This window comes from Caretta caretta, chromosome 7, assembly GCF_965140235.1.
Source record: "Caretta caretta isolate rCarCar2 chromosome 7, rCarCar1.hap1, whole genome shotgun sequence".
Lineage (NCBI taxonomy): Eukaryota > Metazoa > Chordata > Testudines > Cheloniidae > Caretta > Caretta caretta.
Window position 1 is genome coordinate 35286037 of NC_134212.1, and position 13112 is coordinate 35299148.

General features: G+C 42.9%; 1 protein-coding gene across 1 annotated transcript in view; it reads right to left on the reverse strand.

The window, feature by feature from the left end:
• Positions 1 to 12402, reverse strand: part of FBXW12 (F-box and WD repeat domain containing 12) — a 19009-nt gene extending 6607 nt beyond the window's left edge. Inside the window, exons 1-5 of the mRNA XM_048856899.2 lie at positions 12210 to 12402; positions 8499 to 8536; positions 6466 to 6629; positions 5083 to 5204; positions 790 to 999 (exon numbers count right to left, since the gene is read on the reverse strand). Of these exons, the coding sequence (XP_048712856.2) occupies positions 790 to 999; positions 5083 to 5204; positions 6466 to 6629; positions 8499 to 8536; positions 12210 to 12302 (627 nt within the window). The 5' untranslated portion in view covers positions 12303 to 12402. The remainder of the gene's footprint in view (positions 1 to 789; positions 1000 to 5082; positions 5205 to 6465; positions 6630 to 8498; positions 8537 to 12209) is intronic.
• Positions 12403 to 13112: the final 710 nt, after the last annotated feature.

A 13112-nucleotide genomic window follows, 5' to 3' on the forward strand; every position in this document is an offset into this window, starting at 1 on the left:
AAATAAAGCCTTTTTCTATTCCTATCCAAAATAAGCTCAAATTCTATTGTCCTGCTCTGGCATACTTCCACACCACACATGCCTGTACTTGTTCCATTGTAATAGCTAGGCGGAAAATGTACATTACAACCATTTGTGTAAGCACTTAGTATGTGGCATTTTCCTGTGTTCTAGATACTTTGTTCCAAAAAGATGTAGACAAACTCAGGGGAGTCCAAGGAAGAGGGCTTGGAGGAAAGATTAGAAGAACTAAATATAATGTGGATAAGGAGCAACTCGAAGGGGATATGATGGTCTCCAAAGTGTATAAACACAAGGGAGCATGACTGTGCTATAATCAACAAAAAAAGAATGAAGTTAGTAAAATAATAAATTTGAAGCTAAATATCAGAACTCCAGGCTGTGAGAACTAAAGCCCTTGGAAGAGACACATCTACACAGTCTAGTGGTTAAAGTTCCATCCCTGAAGACTTTTGAAATGAGACTGGATGAAGCACTAGATCATAGATCATCCAGTGCAGAATAATTAATTCTTTACAGACTGTCCTAGGATGAAATCCTGGCCTCAGTGAAGTTAATTGAAGTTTTGCCATTGATTCCAATAGGGCTGAGATTTTACCTGAAGTCTCTTTCAATAAATTTTATGCACCTTTAATTCCTATCTCCCAGTGCTTAAAATGCACCATATCAGAAGCGTATTCCTCATTATTTTAAGTGAGCACATATCTAGGTGTAGCTGATCTTGTTAGATAAGTGGTCATTAATTTACAGTCACCTTGGTTTACTTACAGTTAGGAAGGGCTTATTGTTCACTGAGTAGGTAACCAGACTGGACGAGGACGACGATGTAGAGAATGCAGCAAGCTCTTCCCCAGTTTCTCCATGCCAGACTTTAATGGTTCCAAAGGCGTCTGTGCTGATTGCTAGTTTGTACTGTGGGACAGTAATAACCTTTACAAATGGCACTTCCTGGGAGGGACTTGACCAGATCTGTGTACCCTGAACAAAAATATGCAGTTAGAGGCCAGCTTATGGGCATTTTAAATAGATTTAAATTGTTATCAATAATGCATCCCCTTTTTCCCAGTTGCTTGTTTTCATATGTATATACCATTGAAGATATTACCTATTTCAATAACCTTTTCCTTGGTATTTTCCAGTCTGTGTGTTGAAATAGTTTTCCTTTAACAAGATAGCCATTATTTTCTCCTTGTTGGAACTCTCTTCCCCCACTGGATTCTACTAATGACTCAGCTTACTCCATTGTATTTCAAAAATCCTAAATTGCAGCCAAGAAGCTGTTTCCAAAGATGACATCATTTTAAATAACCTGATGTTTCCTTTGCACCACAAATCTCACTTGTTCTCCCCACACCCAATGACTGCAGACCACAGGACTGGAAAATTCCACTCCTTCACCCCCACTTGATAGCAAGAATCTGCAATAGTTCCTAAATCTTCCTTCTCTCCTTTTCTCTTTTACTGTCCCTACCATCTTTAGGGTACCATCACAAACTGGTCTGCATTGAGAATTAAAAGCACATTTTAGAGCCACATGTACATGCAGGCAGACTACACAGCAACATTTGCTACCTTGCTATGCAGATTCATCTCAGTTTGGACCCTTTGGTACTCAAGTCCCGGGTCTCTCCTGAGCAGGAACTGCCAGTAGCATTTCACTCTGCCAAAATGGATGGTGGTTTCTGAAGTGGTCTAATGATCACAAGAATTAAATTGAGACCAAGCACACTTCCACAAGTCATCTTTGCAAGAATTGATTCTAGTGGCCCAGTTCACCTTTGGCATAATTCTGTTCAGGTCAACTGATACAAGCGGAGGTGCACCTGCTTGCTTCCATGGGTCAAGTTCTATCCTGTTGTAACTGATACAGAAATCCTGGGCTGAACTCAACAGTAACAAACAGTGTTGTAAATTAGTCAGAAGATGGGTGTGCATGTCAGATGATTGATGGTATTGGTCACGGTCCATCGATTTACCATTTAATAGGCATGCAAATTGTAGGTGTGTAACAGTGCACGCCAAAGGTTTGTAGGGGGGAAATACTACCAATACTGGCATCAGCTAACTTAAAAGTTTGCCATATTATTGCACTCATTTCCCCAACCATGTTTACAAGGGTCTGTCTCTCATAGTTGATCTTGAATGCTTTACATTTGGCCAGTTAAACGACACTGGTTCAATTTAAGGTGTATTTTCTAACTGTACATGATAATGTGCAGTCCTGGAGTACCTTAATATTACCATTTTAAATTTTGATTGCATTTAACAAGTCTAGTTTCTCTAAAAGTAATATTCCCCAATAGCTCTTTTCAGGGGCACCAACCTAAAGCTTATTCAGTGACTACCTTAAAAAAAAAAAAAAAGAAATCAACACATACGGCACTTTAATCTTATTGCAAAATTTCACATGAACCTTTAGGCAAGACTGTCAGGCTAAACATTGTGTAGTCTGTCCCCCCCCGACAAAGCAACTACAGCAAATACTTTTGCTCTTAGAAATGCTGATCTAAGATCTTATTCAAATGAAGCCAATGGAGCTTTGATGCATGAAGAACCTTCACAGTAATAGGACAGAATACTAGAAATATGAATTGCTTGCATACTCTGCCAGATCTCTTTGTTCCTCTCAAATGTGGACAGAGAAGTCAGGGAAGAAAAGTCTGATCTCATTAATATACCATGGTTTTTGTGCTGTGATTTGAATTAGATATTGAACATTATGGATGGACCACAAGCCTGCATCTCTAGTCAGAATTTAAGGCCGGAAGGAACCATCCAACACCCACACGCTAAACCCCACAATCAAAATGAGACTAAAGGACTAGCCTATTCTGTGCCACAGGCAGAGAATAGGAGCGCCCAACCTGCACCAGTGCCCGAGGCCCCCACAATGGCAGGGAAATGTCAGACTCTCCTAAAAACAAATTGTTTGCTCCTACAACTCCTATTGGGAGAGTGTTCGAGAACCTCTTTCCTCTGATGGTTAGAAGCCTTCTAAATTTCAGCCTGAATTTGTTCATGGACAGTTTACATTCAATTGCTTTTGTGCCAACATTGTCCTTTATCTTAAATAGCTCTTTGCCTCCCTGGTATTTACCCCTCCTCCCCCAACATATTTATAGATAATCATCCCTTCTCAGACTTTTGCTAGCCTAAATAAGCCAAGCTCTTCCAGTCTGTCATAAAATACGCCCTCCAGTCCCCAGTCATCCTATTTCCTGAATGTGGATGACCACAATTGTATCCAGTATCCCAAGCGAGGTGTTACTAGTACTTTGTACAATGGCATCATTGTTTCTTTGTCTCTACTGGAAATGCCTCTCCTAATACATCCTAGGATCGCATTTGCCTTTTTCACAGCCACATTAAATTGATGACTCAGTTATCCTGTTCTTGACCCTCTCCTCCTCTGTCGCTTCCAACTGATGGACTCCACATGAGTACCCGGGGTGTTAATCTTTTGTGATCAAGACTGGCACTACTGCTAAAAAGGGCTTTAAACTAGGAGATGAGGTTGCAAGAGGCTCATGAAGTCTCCAGTGTACTGAAGCCAGGGTCTGAGGGAAACAACTGAAGTGCTTGTACACAAATGCAAGGAATCTGGGCAACAGAATGGAGGAACTGGTACTACTGGTGCAGGAGGTTAAACCAGCAATAGGGATTATAGAAATGTGGTGGGAAAGCACTCATGGCTGGAATAGAGGTATTGAAGGTTATGTACTGTTTAAGAGAGAGAAGAATAAAGGTAAAGATGGTGGGGTAGCATTGTACATCAACCAAGCTGTAAACTTAAAGAAGTGATAGTACAGACAAAATCTGCTTGGGTCAAAATCACATTGGGAAAGGGTTGTAAAAGGAGGTTCTCCTGGGATAGTATTAGGGGTCTGCTATAGACTCGAAGAGTCAGACTCTGTTATGGATAGCAATCACTTCAGTATTATTAGAGAAATACTTTGCGGACTTGTGTCATAATGGGAAACTTTAAACTTCCTTGATATAGATTGTAGAATAAATACTACTGATAATAAATACTACTAATAATACTTGTAAGGCCCAGTTATTCCTGGATGTGATAGATGACAGTTGTCTTCATCAAATAGTCACTGAACCAACAAGAGGTGATGCAATTTTAGACTTAATTTTGTTAAGTAGCGAGACATCACAGAAGAGCAGGTCATAGGAAATAATCTTGGATTGAGTGATCACAAATTGATTCGCTTTAAATTAAATGAAGGACAACCCAAACCATGTCATCAACTCTGTTTTTTTATTTCCAAAGGGCAGACTTGGGGAAAGTAAGGAAATTACTTTAAGTCAGTTGGAGTGAAGAGCTCAAGGACTTAAATCCGAAAGAGGCTTGAAATTTCTTCGAATCAACTATACAAAAACAATCTGTATTTTGCAAAACTTGTAGGGAAAGGTTCCAGACCCCTCCTAGATGAATAGCCACCTCAAAAAAGGTTCATAGGAGGAAGCAGAGAGCTTATAGGGAACGGGAAAAGGGGCTTATCAGCAAACAAAACTATATTGTAAAAGTTAGAAAAATGTAGGAATAAAGTGAGAATTGCTAAAAGTCAAGCTGAATTAGCTCTTGCCAAGGAAATTAAATAATAGGGTTTTTTTTTTTATGTAAATAAAAAGGAAGGATGAGGTTGGGCCACTATGCAGTGTGAGTGGCAAAGAGATTTAAGATCTAGGTATGGCCCCAAAACTAAAACTAGTGGGTGTTCTCTTCTGAACATTAAAAAATGCCACGATTTCCCCCTGCATAACATTAGAGAGATGACACTAGGAACAAAAACTGGGTTATCTGTAGTCCCCCTTCCTTATTTACATATTAGCCATCTTATGGCATCTGTTTTTTTGGAATAGTTCACTCAGTTTGAATTGAAAAGCATGGGCAATGTTTGACCTGTATTTTAACTATTACCTTCTGATGATTTACAGCTATTCTAGAACAACAAATTGTGTAAGAGGAGTTGGATACATAACTGTTTTTTAAATGAGGGTATCACTATTCTTGATTGTGACACTGGACTTGTAAAGGAGTGTGCATCTCACCTCTTGGACCTGCCATGCTCGGATAGTGCCATCAGTAGATGCAGTGCAAACCACAGACCTCAGCTTTCCAGCGCCAAACACATGCTCGTTGTCTGAGAGATAAGCCAGACCAACTATTTTACCTACAATAATAAAATACAACAAAAATATCAGTATGACCGTCAACTAATTTCATGCCCACCAGGAACAGTAAGGCCCCTATCCAGCAAAGCATTAAATAGGAGACTAATGGCATTAAGCAGAATGGGGATGCAAATCTGGGGAGGTCTGGATTGCTTCCTGGCACGTTATCATTCTGCACTTTCAAACACGGCCTAGTAGTTTGTTCCTAATATTCAGAGGAACGGTAGATACAGTGTTCCATTTTTCATGAGTGTGATGACTCACTTATTAGCGTAGCCCATGCTGTTATCCAAAACCTGTTCAGTCAAAATAAAAAAAAACTTTTCATGCAACAACAACAACAAAAGCGTCTGCAGGAGAGAAAATAAATCACAAATTATTCCCGATGCTGACGAGGTGATTAAACAATATTTATTTCAGCAAATAACTCTTCAGAATAATACCTGGGTAGCAATAAAATGCCTTAGTTAAAACTGTTAACCCTTTGCTTGACAATCTTACTGTTTGAAAATATGATGTATTCCAAGACTTGCATTCTAGTTGGTTTTATAATATGATGCCTTCATGGCTTGAGTTAGCATGAAATTAAAGGGTAAATTGCACTATCTGAAGGGAATAGAATAAATTAGATTCAACTTTTATTTGTATGTAGAATCCAGAGTCCAGTCTTATTTTTATGTGTGAGTGCTATTTAATTTGGACTTCACTGAAGGTGACATGCAACTCAGAGGATATAGGGCCAGATTTTTAAAAGGTATGTGTGTGTCTGAAGATAAAGATAGGCACCTAACTCCCTTTAAAAATCTGGCCATAGTTATCAGTGAAGAGAGAATTTATTTAAGCAGCATGGAATAACAGATGAGATTTTTATTTGGTTTTATGTCACTGTCTTTGAAGATGACATTTTCTGCAAAATGTTATGGGATGAAGCTAGTAATTTTAAAACATTCAGGCTCTGCTCTCCCGAGAATGTGCACACCCCATCATACCATACAGCCAATTTTCCAAGGTGCTTCAACTGAATCTGAAGATTTTCCTCATGGTTTTGTACCAGTAAAACTTTCCAGCTTTTGGATTTGTGGGATTTGCATGTAAAAAAATGCATGTTCAAACTGGGAACAACAATTTTTCAGGCTGCTAAAGTCTTTATTGCTAATGTATAAAGCATTTGTCTGCCTAGATCCCATGAGGGGTTGGATCCATTTGTACAAAACACCTAACAACAGAAGTAACCATTCTTTTTACCGTTTTCTCACATACCTTTATGCCCCCTCATGGACCTACATATATAATCAGCTGATGGCCGGCCTGATGCCATTTCATGCTCAAGTTTGGAGCGGTGGAGATAGTACTGTTTCCATGTCTGCATACCCGGAGTCAGGTTGGAAATATTGCAAAAGGTCCAACGATCTAGGCACATCCTTCTATAAAACATAAAGGTGACACTATTCAGTTAAAAGTAGGGGATGGTCATTCTGCAACACTTTTCCTTAACGATTCACATTTGCTGGATGTCACTAGCTAGGTACATGCAAATATTTGTCATGGATAAAAGCATGATTTTGTTATTTACTTGGGGAATTTAAGATGTGGCAATGGAGAAAGGGAATTCTTCCCCAGTCACAAAACAAGACCCTGCAGTTACCATCATGAAATATGAAGAGATGGAAACAAGGAAATGCCATCATGGATTGAGAGTACAAACATCGATTTGTCTGCCTCCACTATTTTGCTCACTGCAACATGCTGAAAATGTTTTTTTTTTTAAAAAAAAAAAAAAGCCTGGTTGCATATAATGCATTGGAGAAAACATTCTAGAACTGTTTGAGTGAAAGTGTAACTTCCTGAAGTACGGACAGTCAGTGAGAGACTTACAGCAATCCCCAGAGTGGGTGTGATTCAGCAGCACTTGAGTCTGTGTGCTTTTCCACTGACTTTATTAGGCAGAAGATCAGGCCCAGAATGCACAATTTCTACTCCCTATAAAGGCACTTGTGGAAAGATGTGACTGAGAACCAGTTTTTCCTCTAAGATGTCCCCAACCTCTACAAGGGAGTGCCAGACCTTTGGAGAGTCTGACTGTACAAAAACAAGGTTTGTAAGCTCAAAATATGGTCACCTAAAATGAAAATGTCCCTGTGATAGTAAACATGCTCCCAGCCAATAGCGGTAAACTCTCCCGGAACCTGAACTGATCTGTTCTTTCCTAATTCTGGAATTTATTAATTTATTTGTAAATAATTTAAAAGAAAACATGCTAATGAAAGGTGCCAGCCTGTAGACCAAAGGCCTGTATTTGTCTGCTGAATAGATACAGCCCACTTGGTGGCAGCAGAAGCTTCCCCACTAGGGTGACCAGATGTCTTGATATTATAGGGGGACAGTCCCGATATTCAGGGCTTTTTCTTATATAGGTGCCTATTACCCCCCATCCCTGTCTCGATTTTTCACACTTGCTATCTGGTCACCCTATTCCCCACCCTGCCCTGTCAATGTACTTAGAAGGAAAATCTCTATAAGAGTTAGAAGATAGCAGTGAGGCCATAGGCTCACACAGATGCCAATTAAGTTATAAGTCAACTGTGTTGCTGCTGGGGTAACAGATGGGTCTGCCTTATTCATTACTGTATTTTTAAAAGATTATCCAGGGTGTCCAAAGCACTGGAGGGGTGCTCTTATTGCAGAGCAGTAACAAAGTTATTAAAATAAGGTGGTATTTGTATGACGTGGCTATAGTTTCATATCAGCCAAAGGGAATGGATTCCAAACACTATGGTGGTTGAAAAACAGTGTGCACACACATATACATGCCATACAATCAAGCCTGGGAGCCTTTTGTCCACCATGTTGTATGCTCTTCAACTTTATGTAGTTTAAATTCTTGGGTCACAAGTATTTCCAGGTTTCTCATTCTGTGTATGCCCCAAGAGAGACTGGGTTCTCTCAGTCCCCATCAGAGTCAGTGAGGGGTGAGGGCACGCAAATTGATGTTCAGCACCTTGCAGGACTGGTCTGTTTGAACTTGGTAGCCATGAAGCCCCTGAAAGGGCCCACCCACAGGAACACTAAATGACCACCTTCTTAGGAAAGGAGGTGCCAAAATGGGAACCAAAGGCTACTAAAAAAGGCAAAGCAAAAGTACCGGGCAGGTGGCTATAAAAGAATGCCAATGCGGGACACTGAGCAGGGAACCCCAGGCAGTGCCCACGCTACCCCAAAAAGATCACCTTGCAGCTTGTCAGCTATTACAATACCCAGACTGGACTCCTTGAAACACTAAAAGGGGCACTCACCTCCATAGGGAAGTTGTGCCTGCGGCTTCGTTCCATGCCTATTACAAAGGGAAGGGAGAAAGACGAGACGTTTTAGAATGAAGGAAGCTGAGTTTCAGACTTTTCAGTGTTACTGTGACTGACAGAAAAGAGAAGATAACACCAGTCATTGGAGAGGGAAGGGGTCCAGGAAATCTTTCTAGGTCTGCCGTGCACCCCCATTTCTTTGAATCATCACTCTAAGTTTACATTTTGTTTGAATGTTTAGCACAACACAGTAAGGGGGAATTTTCAAATCAATTAATTGGTTATAGTTTTACATTGATTTTTATAGGAATTATACAGTTAAAATCATGAACAAAGTTTTGTAAATTTGGACATATGTATAGGGACTGGCCTAGCAAGCTTTTTAGTTAAGTAGTTCAGGCTTAATCCCAAAATTTGAAAATAATCATTGTGATGTGAAAGATCAATAAAGATCTAAGCTTCAAACACCCAAATAACTTGCTACTAGCGGAAATAACATCAAATGGAGAGTAAAAACTCATTTTTACAAGATCCAATAAGCTGAATGTATGTGATCAGATATAGATAGTGTATAGATCTTAAAGGATTGTTAACAGTTCAGTTTATACCACCCACTGCACATTTAGTGTAGGATATTAAAGCCATACAGAACACAGTAATATGGAGTATACTACTGATTCAGAAATGTGCTAGATAACTATTCAAGATTGTATTTTGTTGACATTTCCTTCAGTGTTTGTGTACACACGCTTTATCTGTATGTCTGTTTACTTCGCCATACTAAAAGCTATATAACTATTTAAAGAGTGCCATCCTGCACCATCGAGGTATTTAAGGTAGCACAGTAAAAGCAATCTAAAACAGAAAAGCAGGTTAATATTGTAACATTAAAATGGGTTATTGCCACCTGCAGATGAAAAGAACAGACCGAGGACCTGTGACACAAGGATAAAAATAGAGGAAAAGAGGTTATAAATATGGGGCCAACAGTGGCCATAACAAACACATGCCTTCGGGGAAAAACCAAACCAACTCACCCACCCTTATATATTGTTTAAAGAGTATTCCACACCCTGGGGCCAACCAAAGCAAAGTCTTGATCTCTTGCCAACCTAAAACATGGCAACTGGATTCTCAAAAGATGAGTGACATCTCAACATAGGTACCTGTCAGGTTCCTCCAGGAGGCCTCAAATATATAAAGGAAAGTGCCAATTTGATATATCAGGTTTAAAAGGTATGCAGGATGGGTCTAATGCAATCCTGGCTGCTCATACCAGTAAGCATATGCACAGCTGCACTCTGAACACACTGCAAGTGATAAACATTCATTTGGAAAGAGCATTTCCCAACAGCAGGATGGACTACACACTGCAGCTGGATTCCTGACAGCAGAGAAGTTGAAACGTCAAGCTGATATTTTTCATTGTTGTTCTCTCCCCATGCTCCCAGTTCCGTCTAGGATGGGTTTACTCAAGACTTTGTACTCAGTGTGCTTGTTCTGAACTGGCTCAAATAAAATAATCTCCTGAACTTTGCTTCAGTGGTTTGCCAACCAACTGCCATCTGTGTAAAAGCAGTTTTTAGAAACTGTTTGCAAAATAAGCACTGCATTATAATAAATAATGCTACTAATAATTTGCATTTTATAGAATCTTCCAGCCAGAGATCATAAAGTGCTTTACTTTTATTAATGAATTTAGCCTCACTACTCTCCGGTGAGGTAGTAAAGTCTGAGTTCCATATATTAAATGGGGAACTCAGCGCACAGTTAAACAATTTATTGAAAGTTAGACAGGAGTTTTATGCATAGCAAGGCAAACAGCCCAAATCGTTTGGCTCCCAGTGCTGTCCTTTACCTGGTAGGTATTGCATCCTCTCTATTCCAGTGGAGAGGATCAGTCTTTTGGTTACAGTTATCACTGATAAACCATTACTGCAGATCACATGGGATGGGCAGAGCTTTACGTCAAGTGTGAAATAAAACAGACTAGCTTTCTCACCTGGTCTAGCTGCTTTGAGTCATTCTGGAGAATCCAAAGGGGATCCCCAACTGGCATACAGCTGCTGTAATGGCTGTACACCCAATCCCAAACTTGGTCCCTGCTGTGCTCACTAGCAGGAGCACCTGACATTGTGTGTCACTATGAACGAGTCCCTATTTTCCTCCTCAAGATCTGCTCATCCCCACAGAGTAGGAGCAGGCATGGGGGCTAGGCAGGAGCCTATGTGCCTCCACATTGCAGAAACAAGATGGTGTTTGCTAGGGGAGGTTAAGAGATCCTGCAGCAGCTTCTGTTGCTGCCCTCCATTTTTTATCCTCCTCTGCCTCATTCTCTGCCCTGACCCTCCCACCTCTCTGGCGACAGCTGCTTCCCCCATGATGGCTTGGATGCAGCATAGGGAGTATGGAGAGTTTGGATGCGATAGCATGCTATACGCAATTCTTCTGCCATGGCAGCCAGACAGAGACTAGAGAAGAGAAAACCTGCAGGCTCATGGGGGTGTGATCTCAGAGAGGCTGGGGCTGCAGCCCTGAGCATGGATCAGAGTGGGGTGATGATAGAGGTGAAAGAAAGGCTGGCTCAAGGGAGAGGCTCATTGCCAGTGGTCACGAAGGGTGGGAAGGGAACACTTATGTGCAGTGATGATGGTTGTCTCCAGACTTGTGTGTGCTCCTCCAGCCCGCAGGTGCTGGAACTACTGGTGGGGAGGGGAGGGTGCTGCTGCACCCCCTGGCTTTAAGTGATTTCCATTATATATAGGTTTCAGAGTAGCAGCCGTGTTAGTCTGTATCTGCAAAAAGAAAGGGAGTACTTGTGGCACCTTAGAGACTTTAATTTATTTGAGCATAAGCTTTTGTGAACTACAGCTCACTTCATCGGATGCCCGATGAAGTGAGCTGTAGCTCACGAAAACTTTATGCTCAAATAAATTTGTTAGTCTCTAGGGTGCCACAAGTACTTCTTTTATTATATACAGGGTTTACAGTTTGGTTCAATGACAGCACCCCTGCTCCAGCCTGTGTCAATTTCACAGCTCAGACAGCTGGTGCCGGTGGCTGCTCTGCTGGGGTTTCTAAACGTCAGGGCAAAACAAACACCCCCCAGGGCCACGCAGGTACTTTATTTGTGAAGCAGGCTCCCCTACTGCTCTGCAGGGTGTGCTCAGGTGCAGTGGCAGGGAACTCGGGGGGGGGGAGGAGAGAGAGAGAACAGGAACCACTGCATCCGATGAAGTGAGCTGTAGCTCAAGAAAGCTTATGCTCATATAATTTGGTTAGTCTCTAAGGTGCCACAAGTCCTCCTGTTCTTTTTGCGAATAGAGACTAACAGGGCTGCTACTCTGAAGCAGGAACCAGTGTTATTTTGGTGGGAAAAGGCATCCCCGGGAGTAGGAAGAAGCGCTAAGGCAGCTCTGGTGGGCCCGGGAGCTCTAGGAAATGGGCTTGCAAAGGCCCTTTCATTCCTCCAGCGCCAGGGCTCGCCCAGCCTGGTGCAGCGCGTCTGGGGAAAGAGAGAAGCCCCCACCCCAGGGGCACGGGCCGTGCAGCGGCCCCCAGGGCTGGGCTGACGCCACCCGTGTCCTGCCAACGGGGTGCGACCGACACGAGCCCGCGTCTCCCTGCGCTACACGCGCGGCTGCGGGCGCTGGAGCAGAGCCGAGGCGCCCCCCGCCGCGGGTGCGGCCAGCCCCAGCTGGGTACCTGGTTCACCCGCGCGGCGCGGAGCAGATCCGGTGCCTCCAGGTAGGAGAAGACGTGGACGAGGCAGTCCAGCGTGAGCAGCTCGCTGCCCATCTCCAGCCCGCACCCCCGCCGCGCCGGGGAGCGCCCAGCCGCTTCCACGCCTGGGCCTCACCTCTCTCCGCTTCCGGACCAAGTGTCCTGCTTCAGCTACAGCGGCTGCTCCGGGGCGGAGCTAGCGCGCCTGGCGATCAGCTGGCTGCGCTGATTACACCGGCACCGCCCCTTGCCCCAGGCACAGCGCGCCTGGCCCCTGCCAGCCAAAATACTTCATGGGCGCGGCCAGCTAGTTGCACGAGGGCTGCTAAAGTGTAACGCAGCGCTCCGGGCGCGGGAATAATCTGCTCAGGACAGGATTAAATACTTTGTTTGAGGCTTGTCCTCTGTGCCCATTTGTAATCCTCTTTCTAAGCCCCAAGCCCCCTTCTCTCCTTTATTCCCTTCAACCTGTGTCAAGGCCCCATCCTCTCATCCCTACCTGTGAGAGCAGAGTGGGCCACCCAGTGTTGAGATGCAGCTACTTCTAGGGTGGCACATGGTAGCTTGACTACCATACAATAACATCACATCTCTACTTAGGGCAGGCAGTGAAGGTGAATCCTTGATCCGGCTGAAATGGCAGGGGGACTATCCATAGCCTGAATGCAGTTACCTGAATTGAAATAGGACAAAGATTAAAGACACCCTCGCCCTCTTACTGAAAGTGCCATGGAACAATTAATGACCATCCGTGGTCATGACCTTTCTGTTGTCTCATCCAAAAACACCAGAGAAGCATTCTTTCCTCTAGAGGAGGGACCATGACATATGATGGGAGCCAAGCAAGAAGACTTAGGGTAGCTAGTGGAAGGGGAAGGCTAAAAG